At 59.6% G+C, this 26915-nt stretch overlaps 1 protein-coding gene across 1 annotated transcript in view; it reads left to right on the forward strand.

The window, feature by feature from the left end:
• LOC118175453 (collagen alpha-1(I) chain-like) overlaps positions 1-26915 on the forward strand; it is a 75054-nt gene that overhangs the window by 43917 nt on the left and 4222 nt on the right. Inside the window, exons 9-57 of the mRNA XM_035341713.1 lie at positions 2208-2252; positions 2991-3110; positions 6760-6798; positions 6922-6975; positions 7615-7668; positions 10181-10288; positions 10398-10451; positions 11240-11293; positions 11409-11453; positions 11591-11644; positions 12046-12090; positions 12189-12242; positions 12329-12373; positions 12651-12704; positions 12827-12871; positions 13049-13102; positions 13800-13844; positions 14383-14436; positions 14726-14833; positions 15966-16019; positions 16330-16383; positions 16766-16810; positions 17336-17389; positions 18141-18185; positions 18774-18827; positions 19539-19592; positions 19978-20031; positions 20313-20366; positions 20614-20667; positions 20857-20901; positions 21470-21514; positions 21706-21813; positions 22018-22071; positions 22287-22340; positions 22566-22619; positions 22813-22920; positions 23009-23062; positions 23263-23370; positions 24017-24070; positions 24196-24249; positions 24441-24494; positions 24876-24929; positions 25462-25569; positions 25726-25779; positions 25931-25984; positions 26210-26263; positions 26442-26495; positions 26604-26657; positions 26829-26882. Of these exons, the coding sequence (XP_035197604.1) occupies positions 2208-2252; positions 2991-3110; positions 6760-6798; positions 6922-6975; positions 7615-7668; positions 10181-10288; positions 10398-10451; positions 11240-11293; positions 11409-11453; positions 11591-11644; positions 12046-12090; positions 12189-12242; positions 12329-12373; positions 12651-12704; positions 12827-12871; positions 13049-13102; positions 13800-13844; positions 14383-14436; positions 14726-14833; positions 15966-16019; positions 16330-16383; positions 16766-16810; positions 17336-17389; positions 18141-18185; positions 18774-18827; positions 19539-19592; positions 19978-20031; positions 20313-20366; positions 20614-20667; positions 20857-20901; positions 21470-21514; positions 21706-21813; positions 22018-22071; positions 22287-22340; positions 22566-22619; positions 22813-22920; positions 23009-23062; positions 23263-23370; positions 24017-24070; positions 24196-24249; positions 24441-24494; positions 24876-24929; positions 25462-25569; positions 25726-25779; positions 25931-25984; positions 26210-26263; positions 26442-26495; positions 26604-26657; positions 26829-26882 (2931 nt within the window). The remainder of the gene's footprint in view (positions 1-2207; positions 2253-2990; positions 3111-6759; positions 6799-6921; positions 6976-7614; positions 7669-10180; positions 10289-10397; positions 10452-11239; positions 11294-11408; positions 11454-11590; positions 11645-12045; positions 12091-12188; positions 12243-12328; positions 12374-12650; positions 12705-12826; positions 12872-13048; positions 13103-13799; positions 13845-14382; positions 14437-14725; positions 14834-15965; positions 16020-16329; positions 16384-16765; positions 16811-17335; positions 17390-18140; positions 18186-18773; positions 18828-19538; positions 19593-19977; positions 20032-20312; positions 20367-20613; positions 20668-20856; positions 20902-21469; positions 21515-21705; positions 21814-22017; positions 22072-22286; positions 22341-22565; positions 22620-22812; positions 22921-23008; positions 23063-23262; positions 23371-24016; positions 24071-24195; positions 24250-24440; positions 24495-24875; positions 24930-25461; positions 25570-25725; positions 25780-25930; positions 25985-26209; positions 26264-26441; positions 26496-26603; positions 26658-26828; positions 26883-26915) is intronic.

The raw sequence follows: 26915 nt of genomic DNA on the forward strand, positions 1-26915 counted from the left end.
CCCTAAATTCATCATCGGCGTGCCAGGCATTGTAGGACACCAGTTAAATTTAGGACTGCTAGCTTCCCTTTCAAGCCAGCTCCTCGTTCCTGTGGAAATAGAATAAAGCAGCAAAAGGAGCAGATGCTGAAGGAAACATCACGGGAGCAGTAGACACATCCCGGGGGCTGACAGCCCTGTGGTGGCCTGGCAGGAGGAGGCCGAGCCAGCAGGGAATTGCTTTTTCCCCCCATAGGAAGCATTGAGATAGATTTTGATGGTGGCTTGGATCAGGATTTGGAGCAGCTTGAAGGGCTTCTGAGCTGCTGGGCTCGGGCAGGGAGGTGGCCGCTGCCCCCGCACCTCTTGCTGCTGTCCCTTGTCATGGCGTGGCGATGCCAGCGAGGATGTGCAGGGGGTATCAGGGTGTGTGAATGCAGCTCGTGCAAGGAACTTAAGGGTTTTCCTTTGGAAGCACGGCCTTGCCCTGCTGCTGGTTTTGGTGGTGCTGTGTGCTGGGCGTGGTGCACCCCCTTCTGCTGGGTCACCTCGGGCAGCCCTGCCTCCAGAAACGTGGTGTGAAGCAGGGCAGGTGTCTGCAGGTGGTACCTCCTGATTTTCCTAGAGGAAAAGCTTGGAAATAACGAGTTTTAGCATCAACGTTTTTGCTCATGGGGATTTTTCTCGTCTTTGGCAATGTCACTCAGGGAAATCAGTGAATTTGGGGGAAACCGATGCTATTGCTTTCTGGAGTCTGGAGGTGCAGGTTCGTGTATATCTGGTTTGCCACCCTCAGAAGTTTTCACGTGCTTGCAGAATGATTTTCAGTAGCTGTTCCGGTAGGGAGGTGCGGATGAAGGCTTGTCCAGCACCCTGGCACCTCCTGATTGTGCCCAAACTCCAGTGAGGACCCTTACAGACCCCGTGGACCCCATGGCCCCGGTTCCCACCACAGCCATTGTCCTCTGTGAAGGAGCTCTGAGGGGAACCAAACACAGTGAGGAGCAGAAAGTGGTTATTGCCTTATGAGCTGCTGCTCTTTATGATCTCGCTAATCCTCCTTGCCGTGGTTTCGCTGCGCTGCCAGCATTCAAAAACTGCTTGGCTTTTCTCAGCCATGTACCACTTTTTTTTTTTTTTTTTCCTTTTTTTTCTTGTTTCTGTCACTTAGCTCTGGCTGGTTGGGAGCAGAGATGTATTTGCTCTTTGTAGGCTTAAAGTGAATCCTGCTAGAGGCATGAGCTCGTGCTGAGGGCAAGCGCAGACTGCCCTGCGCTCTCCCCAGAGGAGCCCCCCTGGCTGGGGCACACACGGTCCCTGCTGTGGGGACACCCTGCGGGCAGGGGGTCACGGCGGTGCTGTGCAGTTTGCAGGGTTCCCTTCTGGGAGAGATCTTCTGGATCCATTTGTGTTTCTCTCCTGATGTGATCTGGTCCTCTGGTTCAGGTCTGGGCACCGCAGATGATGAGCATCCCTTCGGTGACATGTTCCTCAGTGCCAAAGCTGCTTCTGGACACACAGCCAGGGCTGCCATGGCCACAGGTGGTACAAGGCCATATCTGTGCCTCCGACCTGCAGGGCTCGGGCAGGCAGTTTGCAAGCAGAGGACAGAGAGGGGCTGTTGCTGAGGCCACCAGAGCCGCAGCTCTGCAGCAGACACTGTGCTGCGGCGTTACCCGGCTCCGCGCACATCTCCCGCGTAGGTTCCTTTCATCAGGAAAAGCTGGGATCCCCCGGCTGGCTTCATTTCTGTCCGGACAGATGCTTTGGTAAGCCCTGAAGCAGGGTCGTCACTTGGCCAACAAGTGCACGTTTGACCAGAGATGAGGCAGATCAAATCTACAAGTTAAAAGCCGCAGATGTTTGCATCCTCCTCCAAATTACTGTTCAGGTCCATGGCCATGGTCCAGCTTTCTGTTTCTATTTTTTTTCCTCTAACTTTCTGCCTTTCCTCACCAGGTGTCAGGAGATGTGCTCCTGCTCCGTGTGCTCGGGGTCGGTTGTGTGATGGATGCAGCAGGAGCACTCGGCTCTGCATAGAGCTGCATCCTGGTGGCAGGGCAGCACCAAGTGGGGTGCTCCTCCTGCCCCACCAGCTCTCGGGGCTGGGTTTGGGGAAATTGGTGCTCCTGGTTTGCTCTCAGCTAGAGGCTGAATCCGTTCCCACTTCCCTGGGCTGGGGAAGCCAGCAGAGCCAGGTGACACAGATCTGCTCCTTTCCCTTGCAGGGGTGCCCAGGGAGACGTGGGCTGGTGGGGCCCAAAGGAGACAAGGTGAGTATCTGGGACACCACATAAAGCCTTGAGATGTGGCCGAGGGTCCAGGGCAAACACCACTGATGGTTGGGGTTTGCAGCTTGCTTGTATATTTGTTGAGTTTGGTTTTCTTTTTTCATCAAAATCGCCTAGTGAGTATCTGATGCTGCAGCCTGGTGGCCCCTTATGTGCATTTAGAGGAGGAGAAAGCTATTTTAGCTGGGTATTTGAAGCCCATGAAGCAGCTTTTGCTCAGGTCACCTGGAGGGATGCTGCCATGTCCCAAAGTCCAGTCCCACGCTGCACCCACCAGCCAGAGGGACATCTCTCCCCTTGCACCGTGGTGGCCAGCCCCGTGGGTGCTGGTCCTGCAGCACCTTTTCCACCTTTTGGTGGTGAAAGTAGCAGGGCCCTGCTTAAATCACCGAGAGAGGGGCAAGTTTGCCTGCTGGAGGAAGGGACGCCCTGGGGCTCTGCAGTCAGTGCACCGACATGCTGCGGGTTAGGGGTGGTGGGTTCCCCTCGCCGTGCCCTACTGCTCTCCTGCAGCACGTGGAGGCACGAGGCTGCCACGGGCACTGCTGCAGCCCCCAGCAGGGCTGCTGGGGACATCACAGCTCGCACTGACATCTCTGTCCCCACTTCCCCATCGGTGACATGCTGAGAGTGCTCCTGGCCTGGCCAGGACCTGTCTCCAGCCTGTGGTGAGCATTAAAACCCCACGCTGGTGTTAAGGAGCTGCCTCTCTCTTCCTAGGGATACCCTGGAGCCGTGGGGCAGATGGGACCCCCGGGGGAACCGGGACCCATGGGCATCCCCGGCGTCCCCACCATCATCCTCTGGAGGAACTCGCGGGAGGACTGGCTGACCTTCACCGTGAGTCGGGAGCCCCACGCGCCCCCGGGGTACCAGCTCTGTGCCCCGCTGGGCTGGGAGCTGGGAGGAGGGCTTCAGGATGCGCACTGGGATTCCTTCCCATTTTCTTTCTTTTTTTCTTTTCTGTTTAACATTTCAGAATGTGTTTTTATTATTATTATTATTATTATTATTATTTTATCTTGTTGGTTTTCCCCATCTTTTCCACCTTCTCCTGGCCAGCAGGGAGTAGCAGGAGCAGGGGAGGTCGTCAGGATGGAGACATGGGAGGATGCAGGGAGAGGAGATGCTCGCTGGGGACGGCTCTGCTGGAAGCTGTCCTAGAGTGAAACGGGATCAGTGTGGGCCCCGGTTATCCCCTTTCCCTTACTAGGGCTGCATGCTACTGTGGCATGGCACGAGGAAAGGTTCCTTTGATATTTTAATGCTTTCCAAAGCAGCGTCCCACTGCCTGCTGGTGCCGTGCACGTAGGCTGGCTTGTGAGACAGATCCAAACAAGAACTGTGTGGTGCTGCCAGAGGGTCCAGCACCCGCCCCAGAGCTGGGTCTCGGTGTCACACATGTATCTGAGACCTGCCATGGGTGATCCACGTCACGTCTCTGTAGGACGGGGACCAAACAGCCCGGAGTAGACCCAAACGCTGCAGAAAGCAACCCCTCTCCTGCTCTGCGATGCCAGATACACACCATCGCTCCTGTCTTCCACCACATTCCTATTTTCTGCAGTGCCTCAGCTGTGCCATTGGGTTTGGCTTTGCTGCCATCGGGCTCCTTGCTGGGGTGAGATGTTGCTGGGAGGGGCACAGGGCTGCTCAGCAGTGGCACTGGTGCCTGCAAGCACCGAGCACAAAGGGTTTGGTTCTGCTTGGCCTGCACGCCCCACCACACACCTCGTGCCATTACCACTGTGTTAAGAAATCATTGCTGACCTTGTTAATGGAAACAGCGTGTTAATTTATTCCTAAACCCAGAGGCTGGAGGGGGGGAAAGGAAAAAGGGGGCTCTTGCTCCTGCCTCTGCATGGGAGAGACCCAGGCGGCCTCATCCATGTTCCCCCTGGCATTAAGCTGGATTTCAGACCCTGGAGAGCCTTGCCTCAGCCTGGCAGGGCAGCAGCCGAGGGTGCTGGGTTTTTGGCTGCTGTAGGCACTCCAAAAGCCTGGGCTCGAGCTCCCTGGTGCGGGATGCTCTGCGCTGTGTATGTGCGATGTCCCTGTGCTGTCTCTGCGATCTGCCCAGTGGCACTGGGGGAGCTGGTGTGGGCTGGGGCGATGGGCTGCTCTGAAAGCCAGGCTTGGATCTCCAGATCCTAAAATCTTCAGAGACCATGGGCAAGAGATTCAACTTCTTATCTGCAGCTCTGCATTTGTGCAGAGGGTAATGGCATCCCTCTCTAAGTGCCTCTAATGCTGGCAACACATCGATGGATGCAGAGCAGGTCCCTTGTATTTACTCCTCCAGAAGCCCAAAAAGCCCCAGGGGGTCAGGTTCACCCCTGTCCTGCTGTGCCCTGATACCAGCCCCCCAGATCCCAGCATGGCCTGGTAGGTGCTGGGGCTCCATCCTCCTGCTGCAGGGAGAGCCTGGCTGGGGCGGTGGCTTTCCTGCTGCACCCATCTCCTGGTGCTGCCCCTGCCAGCAGGTGCTTGGCAGGCGATGAGAGGGAATTACAAGCAAGGCAGCCTGTACTATTCAGTCCCAGCCAAGGATCAAAAGCATTCTTCTTGCTGGATGGGAGCGGCGATGTTCCTGTCAGGTCCATCCGCAAAGCCCCTTGGACGTTCTCTGGTTGCTCCAGCACAGGCTGTCCTGGGGGCTCATCAAGGTGGGGGCATTCCCCTTGGCCGGCGTTATCCCCCCGTTGCCGGGTTCTGCCCATGGGCATGGCACACACCGGCGTGTTGTGGGATCCACCATGGGGCAGGAGGTCTGGAACGCTGCGGGGTGCAAGCGCTGGAACGGGGAGAGATCTCGCTCCCATTGAGCCCGACCTGCTTGGCCTCCGCGTTCCCCTGCCTTCCTGTAGGTCAGGCTGGGGAGCGAGGGCTGGTAACTCCAGAGCAAAATGAAATACGGCTGAAGGAGGCAGCCCAGGGTGCAGGCAGACCTTCTCGCTGCAGGCTTTTCCTGCCCCATGCTGGGGCTGGAGCCTTTCAGGACGGGTCCCACACCGTGACCAGTCCCATCCCCATCCCCCCAGCATCCCAGTGCCCATCGCACCGCTCGTCAGGGCTGCTGGAGGCAAAGTTTGGGCAGTTTCCTGCTAAAATTGCAAAAGAAAATTCATTCCTCTCCTTGGTGCCTGCTGCTCTGAAGCACGAGTTCACCTCTTGTGGGATTTACTTTTTCCCAAAAAGTTGGATTTTTTTTTTTTTTGAAGCCTAATGAAATAATATCCCGTCCCGAGTGAACCCGAGTTCACCGCTTCACAAGACAAGGCAATAGCACTGGCTGTGCTCCAGCCCCTGAAATTTGTCCTGAGCAGCTTTCGGGGGGAAATGAGAAGTGGCTGAGCAAGGGGCTGCAGCCTGGCGGGGGCTGCTCATGTTAATCAGCTCGGGACCAACTTGAAAGCCGCCGAGATGCCTGGTGCAGCATTAGAGCTCGTTAAATGCCTCCATCCATCATCTGCCCCCAGAGCCCCGCTCGTTATTAGAAATATTTCCACATGTTGCAAGGTCTGTGTTTATGTTCAGTAATGAGTGCCTTGGCTTCCCCATCTCCCTCCTCCGCTATCGGAGGGCTGATCTTTGGGGGGGTTCCCTGAGCCCCCAAGGCTGGTGCTGGGTAAAACCTGAGCATGTGGGAACCCGGCCCCTCCAGCTGCTTGGGTCTGGGTGGGGAACAAGGCAGGGTCTGAGGTTTTTTTTTTAGCATTTGATGCAATCCAGAACTGGGGGGAGCTGCCTGAACCTTGAGTTTGACCTCACCATAGAGTGAGGAGGAGAGGTGGGATTTGCTTCCCCAATGTCTGTGGTTCACACTGCTGGGAGAAAAGGAGGCTGGCTGGCTGCTTTAAATACATGCTGCTTTGTTTGCTGGTCGTCTCCCAGAATCCGGGAGCACGCAGAGGAGGCTGTGCTGTGAAGTCTTCAGGAGCCTTACGCTGGTTAGGAGCGCTGTGGGGCTAGCTGTGGCCAGGTGGGGTTTGACCGTCCTGTGGCTTTTGGTTGTTTGCTCGTCCCTTGGTGGTCGTCTGAAAGCTGGAAGTGTGTGATGTGTTTGGCTGTCAGGGGAAGCTCAGCATTTCTGCCTTCTGGGGCTGCTGGGGGTGAGGTTTCCGACCTGCACAACCCATGTGTCACATCTGCTTTAGTTCAACCTGGGCTAAAGACAACGGTTTTCATAACAAATTCTCCAGGCTCTGTTTAGCAGCAGAGGTGACCTGGCTGCTTGTTCCCCCCACGCCCCGAGATCTGGGCTCTCTGTCATCTCAGCTTGGTAATGAGGCCAGCAGTCCCTCGTGTCCTGCACGTCGTGGTGTGCTGATTCACCCTTCTCCCATGACTCGCATACACATGGTATAAAAAACAAGTAACCCAGAGGAATGGTTCATTGCTGCCTGTTCCCAAAGGACTTTGAAACCAGCAGGAATAGACTGGGGATTTGTGGGGATTTTTTTGTCATTTTTTCCCATTCTCTTTTCAGCAATCACCGTTTTACCAGCTTCTGCACGCAGGCTGGCCGGTGAGTACCGCTGCGAACTTCTGTGGTTTGGTTTTCCCTCTGCATGGCCAGCTGAGTTTTCCTTTCTCCAAGCTCCTTGGCAGTGAGATCTGCTCTGCCAACATTTCTTTCTCTTTCATGCAGAGGAAACCCGGAGCCCCTGGCCCTCCAGGACACCCGGGGAAAGCAGGAGTGCCGGTAAGCAGGGACACCTCCGGGCTGCTCCTGCCTTCCCATGGACACTTTCCAAGTTTGTGTCCCAGCCCCTGAGCAATCCCAGGCTCCCTGAAATTCAGCTGTAATTCAGGGTCTTGGTGTTGGGTTTCAAAGAGGCCTCGTGGTTTTCTTGTCTGTGGGCAAGTGGCGTTCGATGTCCCAGCTCCCTGCCCCTGGTCCTCCCTCCAGCAGCCCCTCTCGCTGGGGGCTGGGTTCCTGACGCTGCTCCTGTGTGCGCCCAGGTGTTTGGATAAGGACAGCATGAAGTCATTCAGAAAACCACGAGAACAATCCAAGGAGCAGCTATTGGGATGCTTGCAGAGGGTGGTGGGTCTGTGTGCCCCATGGTTCCACGTGGTTCCATCCCATCCTCCCGTGGGTAGCAGAGCAGCGAACGCAGGCAGGGCGCCGAGGTGTGAGCGAGCCCTGGTGCAGCCGCAGGGCACTTGGGTGCGGATCCATCCTTGGATGTGAATCCCAAGGCTGCTTTTGTGCATTGTTCCTTGTTCTCCCCGTAACTGTATCCATGAGGCTCTGGCATCTTTCAGCACGGTGAATTCTGCAACGCGACCGGGGGGAGCGTGGCCAGCGTTTGCTGACTCGCTGCGTGTTTGTGTGCAGGGGCCGTCGGGAGAGCCGGGGGAGCCGGGCGAGAAAGGCCAACGGGGGTACACGGTGAGTGCCTGGGGCTTGGGGACTGCTGGCAGGGGTGCAGGCTGCTATAAGGGGTGTGGGGTAGAGAGGTTGTTCTGCTCAGAGGGGTTGAACGTGCCCTCAGTGGGATCCTTGGTAGCCAGGCCCTTCTTGGGGCACCAAACTTTGGAGCGCTGGGTGGAGAGGAATCCTAAAAATGAGGTTTGCTGCTGGCTTGGGACCTCTGCAAAGAGATGTGTGCCTGACCTGAAGGGCTGTGTGAGAAGCAGCCCCGGTCCCCTCTGCAGGGCCAGCGTGCACTGTCCCTTTGTCACCTCCTGGAAAATACCCACCCAGTTCCCTGCGGCCAACGGGACGCGAGAGCCTTCAGCTCTGGCTGAGCGGGGGTGCTGTGTAGTGGGACCCTGGGACCCCGCTGCCTGCCCGGGGATGAGTGAGAACAGCTCTGGGTTTCGAATGTCCCAGGGATAAGAGATGAGAGCGGGTATCCCAATCTCCCTGCACTGCTGGAGGTTTCCACTGGCTCCCCGACAGTGCTCGGTGGTGCCCAGCTCAGTGGATGACCTGATCACCCCAAGCCTGGTACCACCTCAGGGGAGCTGGTCTGTAGGTTCTCATGGTCTCTGTCCTGCTTGCTGCAGGGGACGAGCGGGGCCCTTTGCTGCTGCTCCTCACTGCTCAGCCCTGTGGTATTCTTCCTTCAGCCCTCCAGTGCCCCCGTCCCTCCCCAGCACCCTCAGGCACAGTGCCCTGGTCCCCTCGGCTCCCTCCCGCGGTGACCTTCCTTTCTCCCTGCCGTCTAAAGGCGGACTTTACAGGCTGGCAACCAGGATCTGGGCCAGGTCCTCCCACTTGTGTTGGATCTTCTCAATCCCAAAAGCTCACGGTGAAGTTTAGAAGTGAAATCTTGAGTAAGGCTCGGAGCTACGCTGCAGGGTGCTGAGTGCTGGAGTAAATCCGCTCCCCGTCGCACACCCCGCAGCAAGGTGGCCTCCACCCGGCCCCGCTCCCTTGCAGCAGGGATGCACGTGGGGATGGCGTGCTACCAACTGCCAGCATCTGGAAGGCTTCACAGGCTGTGTTAAGTCAGTTGAGTATAAACAATGGAGTCAGTCAGTGGAGCTTAACCAGAAGGTGCCAAAATCATTCCCTGCCTTCATGTGAGCAGGATCTGCGGGGGGAGCACAGACGGACAGGAGCGTTTTTCCCATCCAGCTGCAAGCCCAAGTCTGCTCAGCTCATCCTGAGGAGTCCAGGGTGGGTTTGGTGACCACTTTGGGCAAGGTGCCATGGTTCTGCTAGAACTTGCCCCAAAAGCTGTGACGCCCATTCAAGCTATGGCAGAACCCTGCTGTGCCTCGTCCCTTGTCCCCGTGTCTGGTGGCGTGGATGCTGCTGCCCAATTCACAAAGGGCTCTGAAGCACCCGCTCATAGAGGGATCTGTCCTTGTTCTGCTTTGCTCTGAGGACCCAGCGATGAAGGTGTGATTGCAGCAGGGTGAGGAGGAGGAGGAGGGATTTGCGTCCGCATCAGGCACCAAAGCCCCGCTCAGGGCGCATTTACCCATGGTCTGTTCTGCGTGTGGGATCTCTGCCCTCCACGCCGGGTTGTCCCATGCGACCTGGCAAGCCCTGCAGTGAACCCCCTGGACTCACTCATCACAGACCAAAACACAAATAACAGCAAATATTCCCCAAATCACAGACACGGGGACTTGAAGCGGAATGGGACAAAATGGTGTTCTTTTGGGTTGTGTGCCCTGAATGTGAGCTGCAGCAGTGTGGGGGTGGCTGCACGTGTGGAGGTCTGTGGGGAGTGAGGGGATCGCTAGGAAGGGAGCTGGAAATAAAACCTCCCCCAGACGAGCTTCTGTGTTTTCCAGACCAGATTCTTCCCTTGAAAAGGAACCGAAGCAGCTGTGTTGCTCTGTGCTTCCCTTGAACTCTGACTTTCCAGACGCAAACAAAGCCTGGTTTTGGGGTTGACAAAATGTTCCAGAATTCTTGGGAAATTCAAACAAAGCAATTGGAAGGGAAATGACTTCTGCTTGTTCCAGACTGATCTTTATCCTTTCTTAACTCAGAATTGCCAGGGAGCTGAGGAAAATTAAAAAGCTGTCCCCAGGCAGCACCGGGGCTCTGCTCTGCCTCGTTCATGTGGGGAAGGTCGGAGATGGCTTCAAGTGCAAGCCCCAGAGCAGGGAAGCTGATGCAGAGGGCTTTTGCCTGACCTGCTCCTGGTGCATTGCTCATTCCCTGCCTCCTCCCCTGCTTCTTGCAGCGCTGGCTGTGGCTCCCCTGTTGTTCAGGTTTGGCAGGATGAAGCTCGCAGCACGTGCAGCTTCTGCCCTGCCCCGTGTCCCTGACCCTGCGGGGTTTGTGGTGGTTAGCAGGCACTGCTGTCAGAGCAAGAGCCAGGCAGAGCTCAGCGTTCAGCCCGTCCGTTTCACAACACCATGGAGTTTTGGTGTTTCCTTGTGGGCAGCATTTGGGCAGCCCAGGCTCACTCCCTGTGCTTGGTTCTTCTCTGCAGGGCGAGCCAGGGCTGCAGGGCTTACCGGGTCGCATGGGACAGCCTGGCTCGGACGGCTCCCCTGGCCTGGGAGGCAAACCCGGGCCATCAGGGCTGCCAGGAGAGCAGGTGAGTACATTGCAGAGGGCCCATGCCCAGAGCCCCAGCAGCAATCCCCAGGGAGCTCGGGCTGGGAGCTTGCCCAGTGCCTGCTCTGCTCCTTCCTTTGTCTCCGCAGGGCCTGCAGGGCTTCCGAGGGGACCGGGGGCTGGCTGGTGAGAAGGGGGAAGAGGTAAGGTGGTGCTGCATGGGTGTGAGTCTGTGCCACCACCAGCACCTCGTGCTGTGAATGTTTTGCAAGTGATAACAGCTTTCCGTTACTGGTTTGACTGGTACTGCACCAGTAGCACCCCTCCCAGTGCCTGTGTCCCATGCCTGGGCTGTGAGTTCACCCAAGGGAGTGTCCAAGGGATTTTGGCTCTGAGCACCTGTAATGCCCAATCAGGTCAGGGTGTCTGGGGATCCCTTGGTCATTTCAACCCTGATTCTTTTTCTTTTTCTTTTTTTTTTTTTTGGAAACAAACCCCAGGTGCTTTTTCGTGCATTTTTTCTGGCCCATACTCCGTGCCCCTCCGAGCATCCTTCCACCATCCAGACACAGAACCCTGGGGTCCACCTTGCTGCACGTGGCTGCTGCTGGCCAGCAAAGCTCTGTGCCCCTCACGCAAGCCCATGGAGCTTTTCCTTTCATGCCCCACAGCCTCTGCGGGCAGCCTGAGGACCTGGTGGTGCTCCATGCCCTCCTTCTGGGCATGGCCCTGGCCCTGCCTCACTGTGTAACATGGCACAGTGCTGACCTGGGACACTGGAGCAGGGTGGCAATACGTCAGGGACAGGCTCCAGGGCTATTTTATTTATTTATGTATTTGTTTATTTTTATTTCTTTGGTTTATTCTGGGGCTAGACCACTTAGCATGAGGGTCTCCATCCCCTGCACCATGACACTCCTTTGAGGCACAGCAGCTGTGTTTGGCTCCTGGTGCTCTCTTTGTGCCTTTTCCCATCCTTGTTCTCTTCCAGGGCTTCTTGGGTGACCCCGGACCAGTTGGTGAGAAAGGAGAGAAGGGGGCGAAGGTGAGGGGGTCTGCCCCTGCCCTTTGCAGCCTTGCCCGGACTGGGCAGGGACTTCTTCCCCGTCCTGCTCCTGCCGCTGGGTCACGCTGCCCTGCACGTCTCTTGGCTTTTCCAGGGGGTGAGAGGAGAAAGCGGCCCGCCGGGCCCTGCAGGGGCTCCGGTGAGTTGGTGCAGAAGCACGGGGCATCTCAATCTGTGCTGTGCCAGGGTGCAACAGGGGTGCCAGGGATGCGACAGCAGCAGCCGTCCCCTCGGGGCGGGCACCTCGCTAACACCCTGCTCTGCCTTCTGTCCTAGGGGATGTCGGGTCTGAAGGGCGCGATGGGCTTCCAGGGTCCTGCCGGGCTGGAGGTGAGGGTTTTGGCTTTCTCTGGGCGTCCAGATCCCCCAAAAGAGGCACTGGGCAGCCCTGATAAAGAGAACCGAGCCCTTGCAGAGCTCGCTGTGCTGTGGTTGGGTTTGGGTGGATGCCTGCAGCTGAGGTGAATCCCGGCCCGGCAGCACATGTGTTTTTCCATGCTGATGGCAGAGCTGCTGCCAATTCCTTGGGAAGCACCCCGGGAAGGGCTTGAAGAGGGGTTAAAAAGAAAACTAAAGTGGTTCATGGAAGGGAGAGGGGAAGCAAAGGTCACCTAGAAGGGTCCTCAAGTGTCTGATGCTTGAAGGGAAGAAGAAGGGGGAGTTTGGGATGTGAAATCTAAATGGAGAGAATCAAAACAAACAAAAAAGGCATCGTTTCCCTCCTGCTCCAGGGAGAAGGTGGCCCAGCGGGTGCCGCTGGCCCTGCCGGCCCCACGGTAAGTCACAGCTTTGTGGTCCCCACTGCAGCGGGGGCTCTATCCCCGGCCCCCACTCGGTGCCTCAGCCCCAGGGCTGAGCATCGCTCGCCTTGCAGGGGGAGCCGGGCCAGCCGGGCTCCGTCGGGTGCCAAGGAGTCAACGGCTCCCAGGTGAGTCTGCCCTGGGCACCCTGCTCTGTTATTTGGGGTTTTACAGCTGCTGTGCTCACCCCGTCCCTTCCTTGCTCTCTCCCCAGGGAGAGATGGGTCCTCCTGGCTTGCCTGGCCCCCAGGGCCCTAAGGTACGAGCAAGCCTCGTGGCAGTGGGATGCCTTGGGAGAGCTTATGGGGTTCTGGGGGGAGAGGTTGGGTGGTCCAGGGGTCACCCTGTTCAGGACATCCCCTCCAGCAGGGCTGGGACCTCAGCCCACCCCAAAACCTCCACAGAGGCTGGGATGGGGGCAAAAATCCCTTCTGTGCCTCTCGCAACGGGTCATGGCTGAGGACTGCAGGCTTTGCACCAGCCATGCATGGATTTTATCCTAATTGTAGCTTTTTATCCTCCCCGCTGCACTTCAGGGACCGCAGGGCCTGCAGGGGCGTCGTGGCCCCCCTGGCCTGGGGGGCACCCAGGTAAATGATGCTGCGGGCGTTGTCCTGGCTCAGCGCTGCCTTTCCGAGGGGCAGGACCCTGTTCACGTGCATGCCAAGGGGAAAGGAGCTGCTGAGCCTCCTCCCGGTGTGCTCTTCTGCAGGGTCCCACTGGGATGGAGGGGTCCTCTGGTCCCAAAGGAGACACCGTAAGAGCTTCTCACCCAGCTTGCTTTGGCCTCTGGTGGGGATGAAACCTGGGCTCGAGAGCTTCCCCTGGGGGCAGCCCCCTCCCATGGGTGCTGTGCTGCTTTCGGAGGGGCTGTGCATGCAGCAGACCCCCCTGACTGGGGGAGGCCTGGCTGATGCTGATGTTCCCGTTGCAGGGTGCAGAAGGGATCCCCGGGCTGAGGGGACAGCTGGGACAGGAGGGACCTGGGGTAAGTCCACAGGAGCAGGTGGCTGGGTGTGGGGTGTCCCCATCTTTCCCTACACCTTGTGGCACCCCAAAGCACTGTGAGGTGATGCTGGCAGCCCCGATCCCCAGCTGTGCTCGAGGTGCTCCAGTGCTGCTGCACCCCCAAGGGGAACGGCCTCACCCTGACCCACTCCTTGGCCAGAATCCCCAGGCAGCAGAGGAGGGACCCTCACGTCCCACCATGGGTGGGTTCGTGTGTGTTCATGCTCATCCCCAAACACCACAGCTCCAAGAAGGAGCCCAGATGCTGCTCACCAGAACATTCCCCCTGACCTTCCAGCAGTGGTGCCCCCGTTCTGCCAGCACGCTCCTCTCTTGGTGAGGGGTTAGGTGCGCTCCCCCCCAGCAGTTCGGGTGCTGAGCTGCTGTTTCTGAAGGTTGGTGGGGCCCAGGATGGCATGGGCTTCCTGCTGCCCGATGTGGATGGTGCATTTTGGGGTCTGACATTTGGGAGGCTTGTCGTGTAGGTGGCTGTAGCCTCAAGAGGGTTTGTGCATCCCCAGGCTCCGCACCAGTCTGGTCCCTGCTGGGGATCCAGTCCCACTGGGACACCAGCAGCAGCTCTGGGAAACCGAAGTGGTGTCCCCATGAGCGCACAGCTTGCTTTGTGGTGGGTGGTTTGGGATTCTTTAACTTGAGTTTTGTGTCTCTCTCTCAAGGGGTTTATTGGCCTGCCAGGTTCAAAAGGCACCCAAGGAGAGCGGGTGAGTGATGGCACCCACACCATGCATGACTCGGGGAGCGGGACAGCCACATTAGAGCAGCACAAAGCACCAGCTTCGTGTTATTTATCTGTGCTCAGACCTGACATTGGAATAGGTAGCAAATGCGGTTTTCTGGGGAAGGTTGAGCTGCACTTAGGCTTCCATGAATCACTGTAATAGGAGCTTTTAGACACAACGGTGTGTCCTAAGACATGTTTTGGGGATGTGACAAGGAAAGTGGGAGCACTTCAGCATGTGTGAAATAACATGCTAACAAGGACAAGGTGTTGGGGGGCTGACACTGGGACGGTGCCACTGGGCTGTCACAGCAAGCTCCTGCAGGGCTGGCACCGTGTGCTGGGGAGCACATCCAGCACGTCCCCGCTGCAGCTCCAAAAGGCCCATCAGGAGCAAAGCCCAGCTCCAAACCCACCCAAACTGTCTTTCTTAGATGCCAAAATCAGATCACAGCACGCTTTGGTTGCAGTGAAGAGTGTAACAGGTCTGAGGGTGCCCTCTGCCTCTGCTGCTCTTACAGGGCTGCCGAGGTCCCGCTGGAGCCAAGGGAGACCTGGGAGCCAAAGGAGACAAGGTACGCAGTTCCCAGGCTGGGGCTTGGAGCTGCTTCATGCCCCTTTGCCTTCTGGAGCTGTGAAAATCAGCCAGACTGAGCTCTGCATGCTCACACCACGCAGCTGCTCCTCAGCCGCCCCTTGCCACCTTTCCTTGGTTTGGTGTCTAAAATCCTGCCTTGGTTTGGTGTCTAAAACATCACATTGCCCTGTTCTGGGCCTTCTGGATGCTCTCGGAGGGGGTTGTGGGGTGGTCACCAGGCAGGGGCTGCAGGCTGGCCGTGACGTGCTGCCACCTTGTCTCCCAAGGGTCCTCAAGGAGCACAGGGAGCAGCGGGACCCCCAGGACCGCGGGGCCAGATGGGTTTGCAGGGCTTCCCCGGCCCCCGCGGGGTGGCAGGACCCCGGGGACCCGAGGTAAGGCAGGGTGCTGTGGGGGTAAGGGGCAGGTGGCCTGGTAGGAGGCAGCCCAGAGGGCTGCAGGGAGTGGGGGCAGCACTACCAGCCACCGCTGCCTCCTCATCCTCCTCCCATGGGATGAAGGCCCTGGGTCTCCATCCTCCTGCCCTCCCCACCCTCCCAGCAGCTGGTACAGAGCACGGGAGCCCTCTAATGACACCGCCTGCTGTGCTGCTCGGCCTGCACTTGCTCCAGGGACTCAGGATCCCGCAGCACTGCAGTGCTTCCCTGCAGACCCCACCTTCAGAGGGCAGCGATCCCTCAGCCCGCTGCCTAGCTTTGCGCCTGTGGCACTGCCCAGCCCCTGCCCTCCTGAACTCCCGAAAGCCAGAACAACAATGCTCTAAAACCACAGAAAAAAAAAAAAAAAAGGCATGGTTTTCCAGGTGCCTTTTCCCACAGTGCACACTCCCAGTGAGCCGTCAGGATGGTTGAACCCAGCTGCAGACCGATATTGCTCCCTGGAGCTGGCCCCACACCTCCAGTGGCTTTCCCACCTGCCTCCCCCTCTGAGGGCAGCATCATGCTGCGCATGGCGCCCTCCTTCCTGGGAGGGCTTGTGGGATGCCCGCCTGGATCTGCCCTCATGTTTTCTCTTCAGGACGAGAAGTGAACTCTCCCAGCTCCCCAGGACACGGCATGGTGGCACCGTTTGTCTCGCTGCCGTCCCAGCCTCGCTAGGCTGCGCTGCCCCGGCCATGGCTCCTGTCATGTCGGGCCCAGCAGCCAGGCCGCAGCTGGGCACCAGGGCTGCATCTGAGCAGGCAGGAGCCTTGGCACAGCAGTGCTTAAAATTGCCCCTACCTCGATCAGCAGGAAACAAAAACATTCAGCTGTGCTCCTCTGGACAGTATTTTGCTTTTTCCTCCATCTGACTTTATACCCCTGGGGCAGGGGGAGCTGACAGCACAGAGCACACAATGACCCGGACTGGTGCCATGGGTCTTAGCACCTTTTATTTATTGTCCCCTCCGGCCTCCATGCCTACTGTCCCCTTGCTTTTGGGGGTCTGTGGCCTCCCCAGGGGTTCGGGTGCTGCCTTTGCCAGGACAAGGCGCAGGTCCAGCCGCCCCCTCTCCTCTCCCCGCAGGGGGAAGAAGGCCAGATCGGCCCGGCGGGGCTGAACAGCAGCGAAGGACCAAAGGTCAGCACCAGCAGCCATGGGGCTGCCCTCAGCCCCACACAGAGGGACGTGGATGGGGATGCCATGCCCTGTCACCACAGTGTGGGTGCCAGCACCCAGGGGGGAGTGTCACTGCCACGGGGATCAGGCTGTGGCCAAGCCTGGGGAGTTCCTGGCCTCCTGTTCCCCCTGGATGACATCCCTATATCTGCTACCTGCCGCCTTGGCAGCAGGGCAGAATGAGTCCCCTCGGTGCTCGCTGGGGTGAAGGGATGGTGGGGACCCTCAGGGTAACCTAAAATGCCTGCATTTCCCTCTGTGTGAATTTTAGGGAAGCCGAGGACCTGATGGCCCAAAGGGAACCCCAGGACCACGGGGAGCCAGGGTAACGAACAGGCTGCAGTACCTGTAGCCAAATCTGGGAGCATCTTCAGGTGGGGGGGGGACTGAAACAGCCCTGGAGACCCCTTGCTGGGTGGCACAGGACAGTGCCATGACAACTGCCCGGGGTGGAAGGATGGCTGGGATGAGGTGTAGAGCTCCTTCCCCATCCTCCTCTGTGCCCCCATTCAAAGAGGGAGGCACCAGGGAGCACAACCTAACCAAACCGTGCTGAGCTCTGCCCAGTTCTCTGCATTTAGAAGCACCTCACACTCAGCCTCTCACAGTAATATTTCCCAGCACCAGCTTTGCTGCAGGAAGTCCTCTCCATCTGGTGCGTTAATGCTGCCAGAACGATGCTTTTCTTAGCTCTCACTTTTTTCCAGGGCCGCGTGGGCCAGCGCGGGCTGGTTGGAGTCCCAGGATTGCCCGTAAGGAGCCAGCACAACGTCCAGTGCCGTGCGTGGGGCTGGAAGGGGGGCAGTGGGTAGGGGACCCGGGCAGAGGCTCAGCTCTGCTTGGGGCTGGGGCTGGAAGTGCTGGAGGTGAGCGCCTTGGGCCCCGGCACGTTGCACACCGGGTTGTGGCACATCACCCGCCAGACACTGCCATTTCCCTCTTGTCCTGGGCTTAGAAATTCAGGAATTTGGGTCTCTTCTTGACCCCTCGCCCATCTTGCTTTTGGGGCTGCCCTTCTGCACACTCTGATTTCATCCCCGAGCTTTACAAGGCACGTGCACAGAGCTGTGGACAAGAAGCGTGTCAAGGGCGGTTCAATGCTGAAGAACCGTTGACAGCTCAGGAAAGCCCCGAGGCTCCTACAGACCCTGGGGACGATGTCACTGTGTATTTGTTGCTATTTTTGCATGATTTGGGCTGCTGTGGGAGGGTATGGCTGATGGGAAGCTATTGCGTCTGTTGCTGGGCTTTGCTTTGAGATGAGATTCTCTTTGCAGGGCTCGCGAGGCATGCCAGGAGCAGAAGGCGCAGAAGGAAAGCCTGGTACACAGGTTCCCATTCTGTACTACATACTATGCATTATATCACAGAATCATTAGGGTTGGAAAAGACCTTCAAGATCATCTGGTCCAACCATTCCCCTACCACCAATGTCACCCACTAAACCATGCCACCAAGCACCACGTCCAACCTTTCCTTGAACACCCCCAGGGACGGTGACTCCAGCACCTCCCTGGGCAACCCGTCCCAACACCTGACTGCTCTTTCTGAGAAGAAGTGTCTCATAATTTCTAACCTAAACATCCCCTGGCACAACTTGAGGCCATTCCTTCTAGTCCTATTGCTGGTTATCTGCGAGGCTGGCGCAGTGTATGAGGGCTGGGGCTGCAGGTGAAGGCTGCATGTCGTGGTGCCTTTGGCGGGGTGGAGTGCAGCCATGCAGGGGGGACTCTTCCAAACCCCTCCATACCCAGGGCCACCTAGACAAAGGCCAACTCTTCACAGTGGAGCTCTGAGAGCGTGCATTGGGCTTGGCACCGTGTCACACCTTGTCCAGCCACGCAGAGCCAGGCTGTCCCTAGTGCAGTCCCCGTACAACACCATGGGGCTGTTGGTACCAGGCACCAAACACCGTGGGGCTTGAGGAGATGGAGAAAGCCCTTGTTGTGTTTGTGGGAATGAGCTGGGTCAGGATTGTACTCGTGGGGGCTTTGCAACTCTGCACATAGCGGATGGGATGGGATGGGATGGGGTGTCTGCCTCTGCCTCCCCATCCTCATCATCACCTGCCTTGTCCTGCAGGGTCCCCCAGGGGCTGTGGGCAGCCCGGGCAGGATGGGACCCCAGGTGAGTAGAGCTGCGTGTCTGCCTTGTTTCTGTCCGTCTGTCCTCCCCTCTGCTCTCCCTCAGCAGCTCACTGCCCATCTCTCAGCCCTTGGGGGGAACGTGCCCTCAAAAAGTGAGGAAGAGGGAACAAGGGGTGCATTTAAGAAATAGCTATTGCAAAAGTGATGTTTCTTATCACTGGTGGCAAGTAGTTCCTTCTGCATGAATTCTAATACTTGTTTATTTTTACTCTGAAAAGAAGGGGAAATGTTCTGCTCTGGGTGACAGAGAAGTGCCTCTGACTTTGCTGTTGTCATTGCACAGCACAGTCTAGACGTCTGCACGGGTACTGTGTGTGCACACAGAAGCCGATGCAATTGAGCAGCAAGCAGCCGGAGCGCTGCTTTGAAGCAGAAAGCCAAAGGCTGGGCACTGCTGTGTGGGTGCTGTGTGCTGCTTGGGGCTGGTTTGTGCCCACGTGCTCCAGAAGGGATCCTCGATCCTCTCCACCCTGGGTGTTTCTGCCTTTGCTCTCCTCCCAGCCCCTTGCCTGCTGCCCCTGTGCATCTCTCCCTATCCCTAGAGCTCATCTTCTGCTCTTCCCTCCAGGGCTTTGTCGGCATGCAGGGGGGCAGAGGGCACGTGGGACCTCCTGGACATATGGTAAGGAAAACCTGCATGGACCCCCCCTCCCTTTTCCTATTCTGCTACCAGGGTGTCCAGGGAGGGCTGGTGCTGCTGCCGGGGAACCAGCAAGGGATCAGATTATCTGTGGGGCCTGGATCTTTTTGTACGAAAAAACATTAAAAAAGTCCTCAGCAGCAGAAACAGCTGCAAATACGGATGACCAGAATAATTTCCCCAGGGATTCAGAATGTCTGGGGGGCCCTGCAGCTTCCCCCCACCAGAGGTGGTCTTTGTGGGGAGGGGCAGCCCATGGAACCCCTCCTCACCCGGGCAGCATGGTCCTGGGTGACCCGAGGGGACCAAAGCACTTACTCCATCCCCACCTCCCTGGGTGGGAGTTGGAGGTGCAGGGTCACAGAGAACCCCATGCCTTTGCCCATGTGGCCGGGGTGGCCACCAGCACTGTGCCAGGAGCTGGAGCAGCTCCTGCAGCTGGATGAGCCCCCTGGGAGGCCGCTCTCACCTGGTTTTGGTGGGCATCCCAAGAGCAAAATCCCTCTGTTTTAGTCACCCTGTATGGTGACTGTCCTGCCACGCTGCCAGCCTGGCGGTGCTGGTGGGCAGGAGCTGCCAGGGCAGGCAGGGTTTGTCCCCGACACTGCAGAGCACAAGAGCACCAGCGGTGCCTCGGTGGGGCTTGTCTCATTGCAACTCCTTCCTCCCTGAACATTTCCCTTGAATATTAAGGGCCTGCAAGGAAAATCTGGACCTGATGGAGAGCCGGGTTCCCTGGGCCCAAAGGTGAGTGCCCATGGGGGTGGTTGGGGCACCCAGGGGTGATGAACATCCCCGAGCGACTCTCAGATGATATGGGAGGATTTGGGTGATTGCTGAGGTCTGGGGGTGGACACCCAGGATGGGAACATGGTGCTGGGGGATCTGAGCTGCTCCCACCACAGGTGGGCATAAAGTTCAGACCCAAGTCCCCACCAGGGACACGCAGAGGGACACACGTGTTGCTCAGAGCAGGTTGACTGCCGGGAAGTGGGACAAAAAGCGCAACGCGCATCCCTTGGATGCATTCCTCGGTGGACAATCTGCTCCCCCCGTGGGGTCTGCCCAGCCCAGACCCCAAGCACTGCCAGCACGTGAGCAGGGTGGTGAATGCTCCTGTCTCTCCTGGCAGGGTCTGCCCGGGAAGCCTGGCACGGAGGGGCCGCAGGGACCTGTTGGCATGTATGTAAGTGCTGCGGCTGCGCGCCTGGCCGTGCTCAGCGTGGGGGGCTCACTGGAGCATGGTTTCTCTCCCCAGACCCCCGGGAAAAGCGTGGGGTCCAAGGGTGGGCGTAAAGAGCAAGGCTTGGTGCTGCTGGGAGAGGGGAAGCTCTGTGGCCGCCAGATCTTTCCATGCAAGGTGGCATCGGAATGTTTTGGGATGAGCGCAGCACCACCATCACCTCCACCCAAACCCCGTGGGTGCAGCACGGCCCCAGCTGCCTCCTAACGCCATCCTCTCCCCAGGGCTACCCAGGACCAGCCGGTGACCGCGGGAGGCCGGGGCGAAGGGGAGACAAGGTAGGGCTGGGAAATGGCAACACCAGCCCCGATGGCTGGTGCTGGGCAGGAGGAGGGTGGCAGGATCCAGCCCCACGCAGGGCGAACCCGCAGCTCTCCCAGCCCTTCAGCTCCTGCGCCTCTTTATAAGATGGCAGGCTGCTGTCTTTTGTCCCTGGGGGAGTTACTGCATTGAAACACATGGCAGAAAGGAAGGGTTAGGGTTTGGCGTTTTGGTGTGTTTTGTTTTTCTTTTCCTTCCTAACAGGGAGAAACAGGAGCCCGAGGCCCACCAGGATTTCCTGGAAAAGCTGGTCCCAAGGTGAGGGCTGTTTGCTACCTCTGGGTGGCTCCAAATCCCCCCTCCCCCTGAGGCAGCACCAAGCAGATCAGCTCTGCTGGGCTGGACACGGAGCGTGGGAAATCCTTGCCACCGGCATCAAGGGGCTACATGGGGAGAGGGGAGCTGCGGGGCTGGGCACAGGGTTCTGACATCTCTGTTCTCCCCCAGGCCCTGCCAGGCCCCCCTGGGCCACGAGGTGCTCCCGGCTCCCAGGTAGGGCTGGATCCCGGGGCGGGGGGGAGCGGGGCTGCTCCGGGCTTGCTGGCCCCTGTGGCCACACGATGCCCTGCAACATATGCCATGGAACATGCTACAACATACACCATGGAATACCATACGCCATGCGATACCCTGCAGTGCCCTGCAATGCGTACCATTGCACACCCTGCGACATACGCCCTGTAATAATACCCTGTAATACCCTGTAACATATGCCCTACAATGCCCTGCAGCATATGCCGTGGAGCACCCTTCAACACAGACCATGGAATACCCTGCAATACCCTGCGACGTGTCACGCAATACCCTGCGACATGTGCCCTGCGATATATGCCACGTAGTGCTCCGCAGTGCCATGTGCCATACGCTCCACGCGCTGCCTATAGCGTTAGGGACGCGGATCCCAGACCCGTCTGCTCTCAGAGGGGAGATGCAGGACCCCGGTCCTGCTCGCTGCCTGCAGGGTTTTGTCCTGCTGCACCTCTGGGGTGACCCAGGCGGGTTTGTGGCTCTGCTGCAGCCTGCTCGTGTTCCCTTGCTGCTCACAGCCCTTGTGTTGCAGGGAAGAGCGGGACAGCCGGGTCCTCGGGGGCTTCCAGGGCTGCCGGTGAGTGGGAGAGCTGCAGCTTGCAGAGCTGCTCCATGGGCTGGGGCTGCGGCCGTGCCCTCCTGCACCCGCAGCGACCTGGGGTGCCATCAGGCTTGGGGGGTCTCACCCAGCTCGTCATCCTCCTGAGGGGAGAGGGGCTGCCCTTGGGCTACACCTCGGGGTGCCCTGACATCCTTCTGGCCTTGCAGGGAGCCCCCGGCATGCGGGGGCTGGACGGTGTCCCCGGGAAGCCTGGTTTGGCTGGGGAAGCAGGGGCAGCCGGCACGCCGGGGGCTGCTGGCCCCCCTGGGTACCCGGTAAGTGTGGGGTACGGCCTAGCTCCTGCTGCAGCCTTGCCTTTTTCCAGCAGGATGAGGAGGGAGGCTGGTACAAGGGGCTTGGAGAGCAAGTGAGGACGTGGGCTGCTGCATCCTCAGCCCCCAGCATCCAAGCTCAGGAGCTGCAGGGACCTCCTGGGTTAAGGCCATGCCTCGTCACTGACGTGGCTTCTTCATTTGCAGGGTCGGGAAGGTCCAAGAGGACCCGAGGGGCCTTCAGGGATGAGAGGAGAGCAGGTATGGAAGGAGGAGGAGGTCTGCTTCCCCCTGCCAGCCCTGTTGTTCTGGAGCTACCCATCTGGGCTGGCTCTGCTGGCACAAGGGGTGCTCCCTCTCCTGGGCTGCAGCCAAATGTGCTCGTCTCAGCGGGATGAGGATCGATGCACAGTAGGAGACAAGCCTTGTGAGCACACCATGGCTGCCTGTCCTCATGTCCCTCTGTCCCCTGGCAGGGTGGCCTGGGAGATCCAGGGGACGCTGGTGTCAGTGGGCTGGATGGCGAGCAGGTAGGTGGCAGGGACACCCCACACCCTGCCCTCCTCCTGGTGACCCTGAGCTGGAGCCCGAGGGTGAGGCTGCGTCCGTGCTAATGGGGCCAGGGCTTTGTGCAACGTGGGGTGAAGGAAAGTGGGGGGGAGTGGAGGCAGCAGCCTGCCCAGGAGAACATCCCCAGCCCCGGAGCTCGGTGGGGATGAGATGTGCCAGGGACTGGCTGTGTGCTTCCTCCGCAGGGACCACCGGGACCACCAGGAGCTGAGGGGCAGCCGGGGCCCAAGGGGCAGCAGGTCAGTTCCCATGGCCCCGGCGTGCTCTTGCCTGGGTTTGTGAGGGGGAACCAGGGCCCTCTTGAAGCTTTGGCACCTGGTGCAAGGAAAACTGGGGAGAGGAAGGGGATGCGTGGTGAGAAGTGATGGGCAGGGCCAGCGCCAGCTGGAGATGGTGGCTGAGAATAATCCTGGTGGTCTTCATCCGTTCCAGGGAGATGCAGGACCCCACGGAGCTCCGGGCATCAGAGGTGGCCGTGGGGAGCGAGGGGACGAGGGGCCAGCAGGACCACCAGGGGGGCCCGGGGAGCAGGGGAAGGAGGTGCGTGCTGGGGGGCTGCGGCTGCCCCGGGACAGGGCTGGGGCACGGCCGCTGCTTCGGGTGCTGATGGTGCTTCACCCCCGGGCAGGGCGATGTCGGGGACACAGGAGAGCCGGGCGAGCCAGGAGCGTGGGGACACAAGGTGGGGAGCAAATCTTCTGTGCTGCCACCCGCAGCACACTCTGCCTCCACCTCCCAGTTTGTCCCAGTGGGACACGTGCTGAAGGCGGTGTCCCCGGGACCTGCTGGGTGCCTGGGGGACGTGTCCTGGTGGGGACGCTCACTTACTTGCTTCTCCTTCCTCCTCCTCGCGGTGATGCTGCTGTTTCCATGTCGGAGCAGGGTGATGCTGGCCCTCGGGGCCTTCCTGGAGTGCCAGGACCAGGAGCTGCCACGGGGGAAATTGGAGACAAAGGCCCCAGAGGAGAGAAGGGCCAGGAAGGTTTGCTGGCAAGTACAGCGAGGGAGTGCTCCAGTACCATGGGGCTCCAGCGCTTCCCCGGTTGGGTGTGGGGTGCTCAGGAACAGGGCTTGCCCCCAGCAGGAGACCTTGGGCTCCAGGAGCTACAGAAAATGCTAAGAATTGGCAAATCTCCTTAATTAGGGACCTTTGTGTCTCATGGGTATGACACGCAAACTGGGTCCTGTTGGCACAAAAGGATGCGTGCCGGGCCCGGGGAGGAGCAGCTCCCTGCGTGTGAGCCTTTGGGCAGAAAAATGCAGCTTGGTGTGCAGAGTTTCATCTGACCCCGTGAGATCAGTGCCCCTTCGTGCATTTTGCCTTTGCACGACTTTCTCAGAGGTGGGTTTCAGTCTCTGAAAGCTTTTGGGACCCCGGAGCCAGGAGGAGCCCGAGCTACCCAGAGTGTTGGGAGGACGGGTCCGGCCTCGCGCCTCTTTTCCTCCAGCCAGAGGTGTCTGTGGGTCTTGTTCTCCCCGTGTGCCTGTAGTGCCAGGGAGGGAGGAAGCACCATTACCTCTGGGACAGCTTCTTGTCCCCGTGGGGCTGCTGGCCTGAAGGAAGCAGCCGTGTGCCTGCGTCATGCTGCCTTTGGCCCAGCTCTGGCTTCTGAGCGCGTTCCCCTCTCTGTCCCAGGGCCAGGTCGGTGTCACCGGCGCTGCAGGACCTGCAGGAGCCCGAGGGCGGTCTGTAAGTCACCTCGTGTCCCTGTCCCACTTCGGGTGGACTGCAGACATGGGGGGCACACGTGTGACCGGGAGCATCGGGCAGGGCTGAAGCTTGTCAGCCCCGTGTTTTTCTTCTACCCCAAACAGGGCAGCACAGGTCTGCGAGGTCCTCCAGGGCTCGACGGTCTCGAGGGAGCGAAGGTAGGGAGGGCAGTGCTCCAGCCCTTCTCGTTCTGGGCTCTGCCCAAGCACTGCTTTCCTTGGCTGGTGGGGGATGCTCTGGGGACCTGGGTCAGACCCGGGGCCGGGGCAGCCTGGCATCTCGAGCCAAGATCTGCAAGGCCAGAAGCTTGCCAGGAACAGAGCTGGGAGCGTTTCCCTTTCTTCCCCAGGGAGACCCAGGACCCCGAGGCAGGGATGGACCCAGCGGTGCCGCCGGCTTGGAGGTAGTGGTGTCCCCGGGCTTGTGGAGCTGGGAGCTCTGCGAGGCTTCACCAGGGCTTCACAATTTCTAGTACAAACGGAAGCCAAAGGAGTTGTTGCCCCATAACTGCTCAGAAATGAGGCTCTGAGTCCCAGCAGGGGCACTGTGCCCCCACCCCAAAAACCAGCCTGGCATTTAGGGGTGCTGATGCCTTGTGCAAGGCCCACCCCTGCCATCTCAGCACATCGACGTCCCCGTGGCACCCAGGTGCCACCAGGCACTGTCATGCCCTTGGTGGCTGAGCACCGCGGGTGGGTGGGGATGCTCCAAATGCCTGCGAAGAGCCTGAGCACGAAGCACGTGGTGGGGCTGGGTTTGTTCTGACCCCCCAACATCACCACAGGGACCCGCAGGAGATGATGGAGCAAAGGGAGACCGCGGCCAGCCTGGCCCCATGGTGAGTACCAGCCTGCCTCCGTGCCAAACCCCCCAAAGGTGCAGCATGGAACGGGAGTAACGGCACCTGCGGGCAGCCCCGGGCACCTCGGGCTGCTTGCTGCTGGGGGCAGGATCCTGGGGGCACACAGAGACCCTGCTCCTCTGCCCTGGGTGGCTCTGCAGTCGCCTGGGAATGAGTTGTCGTTTCCTTGGTTCCTCCAGAACCACAGCTCATTAAAGGCATTTTAATAGGGCTATTAAATAAATCATTAACATGTGCTGTGGCCACCGCGCATTTAATCCCCGGTTCCCGGAGCCTGCCCGAAGCAGGTCTGGTTCGTTTGGCTTCCTTTCCTCCAGCTTTCACAGAGCAACCCTGCGGGCTAAGGGCTGGCCGGGAAGCAAACAACGTGGTTACGGCCGTGGTCCTGCGGCGTGCAGCACTGCCACGTGCTGAGGGTGCTGCACTGTGCTGCACCTTGCCCGCAGCCCCGTCCTCGAGCACTGGGCTGCCCGGGTACGGCCGTGCCCTCAGCACGTGTGTCCCACAGGGCTCAGTGGGTGCCCGCGGGCAGCCGGGCGGCCCCGGGTTCAAGGGCTATGCCGGGCACCGAGGAGCCAGAGGAGCGGTGGGCGCGCTGGGGAAGCCGGGCCGGCAGGTGAGGTGTGGGCTTTGGGGGGAAACTGAGGCACGGGGTGGAAAGGCAGGGGTGGCACCGGGGTCCCTCGGGGAGCAACACAAGCCCTGCCCCTGCTGCCTGCCCCCGATGCCCGGAGCTGATGCTGGTCCCTGCTTTGTCTCCCAATGAACCCAGGGTGCTCCAGGGCCACCAGGCAGTGCAGGAGCCCCGGGGTCGAGCGGTGCCGAGGTGGGTGGCTGCCCTGCTGCTCCGCGCTCCCTTCCCCTTGTCCAGCTTCTCCTGCAGCCTGGACCTCACCGGGCTGCCTGGGGAGCTGGGGCTTAGGTCCCGAATGCTGTCTTTTGGAGCTGGGTTGACTTATTTAATTTTTCCTTCTTAGGGTCTGATGGGTGCAAAAGGGGAGCTGGGCACACCGGGAAAACCAGGGCGCACGGTGAGGGGCTGGGGCGGCTGTGCTGGTGGTCCTGCAGTGCGGGCAGCTGAGCTGGGATTTCCTGGAGATGTGGCAAATCCCCACACGGCTGCTCCTGCTCCTGCCAAAACGCTGCCCCAAAGAGGCTTCAGCTCAAACCCTGCTCCTGTGCACGGTGTGGCTGAGAGCAGTGGGGGACGTCCCAGCACCTTTCCAGAGGGGTTTCTTTCTCCTTTGGGGTTTTAGGGCTCTCCAGGACAAGCCGGTCCCCAAGGGCAGAAAGGTCACAAAGGAGCGAAGGTACTGGCGGCAGCATCCAGCACGGGGGCACCAAGGGGGAGGCATGGAGGGGGGGTCCAAGCCATGGTCCCCAGGGAGAAACCAGCACCAGGAGGGCATCCCTTGCCCATCACCCCAGGCTCAGATGTCCTGATGCTGGTGACCAAAACATCTCCCAGCTCCTCTCTTCTCTCCCCAGGGTGATGTGGGGCGTGAGGGGCAAGAAGGGGTCCCTGGAGAAGCTGGCAGGAGGGTAAGGGCGTGCTCGTCCTCGCCGAGAGCTGGGCTGATGGGGAGGGGGACGCAGGCGGTGGGGTCGGTGCATTTACTGTGCTCTGAGTCTTCAGTCTCCTGTCCCCAGGGCAAGCGAGGCAAGGCAGGCCACCGGCCCCCGAGGGGCCCCCGCGGACCCAAGGTAGGGTGGCCAGGGGTGCTTTGGGTGCCTTTGGCTCTGGAATCCTTTGGCTGTACCCAAAGGACGGGCTGATAGAGGGGCACCACGGCACGCTGCCAGGCCTCTGTCCCCCACCAGTTCCTCCCAGTCCCGTCCTGCCCCAGCAGAGGGTCTCTCGCTTCTGCATTGCAGGGCCACCCAGGTGACGAGGGGCTGGCGGGGCCCCAGGGCCCACAGGGACCGTATGTGAGTACTGGGACCAAACGGCGAGGTTTGGGG

Source organism: Oxyura jamaicensis, chromosome 17 (genome assembly GCF_011077185.1).
Source record: "Oxyura jamaicensis isolate SHBP4307 breed ruddy duck chromosome 17, BPBGC_Ojam_1.0, whole genome shotgun sequence".
Classification (NCBI taxonomy): Eukaryota; Metazoa; Chordata; class Aves; order Anseriformes; family Anatidae; genus Oxyura; species Oxyura jamaicensis.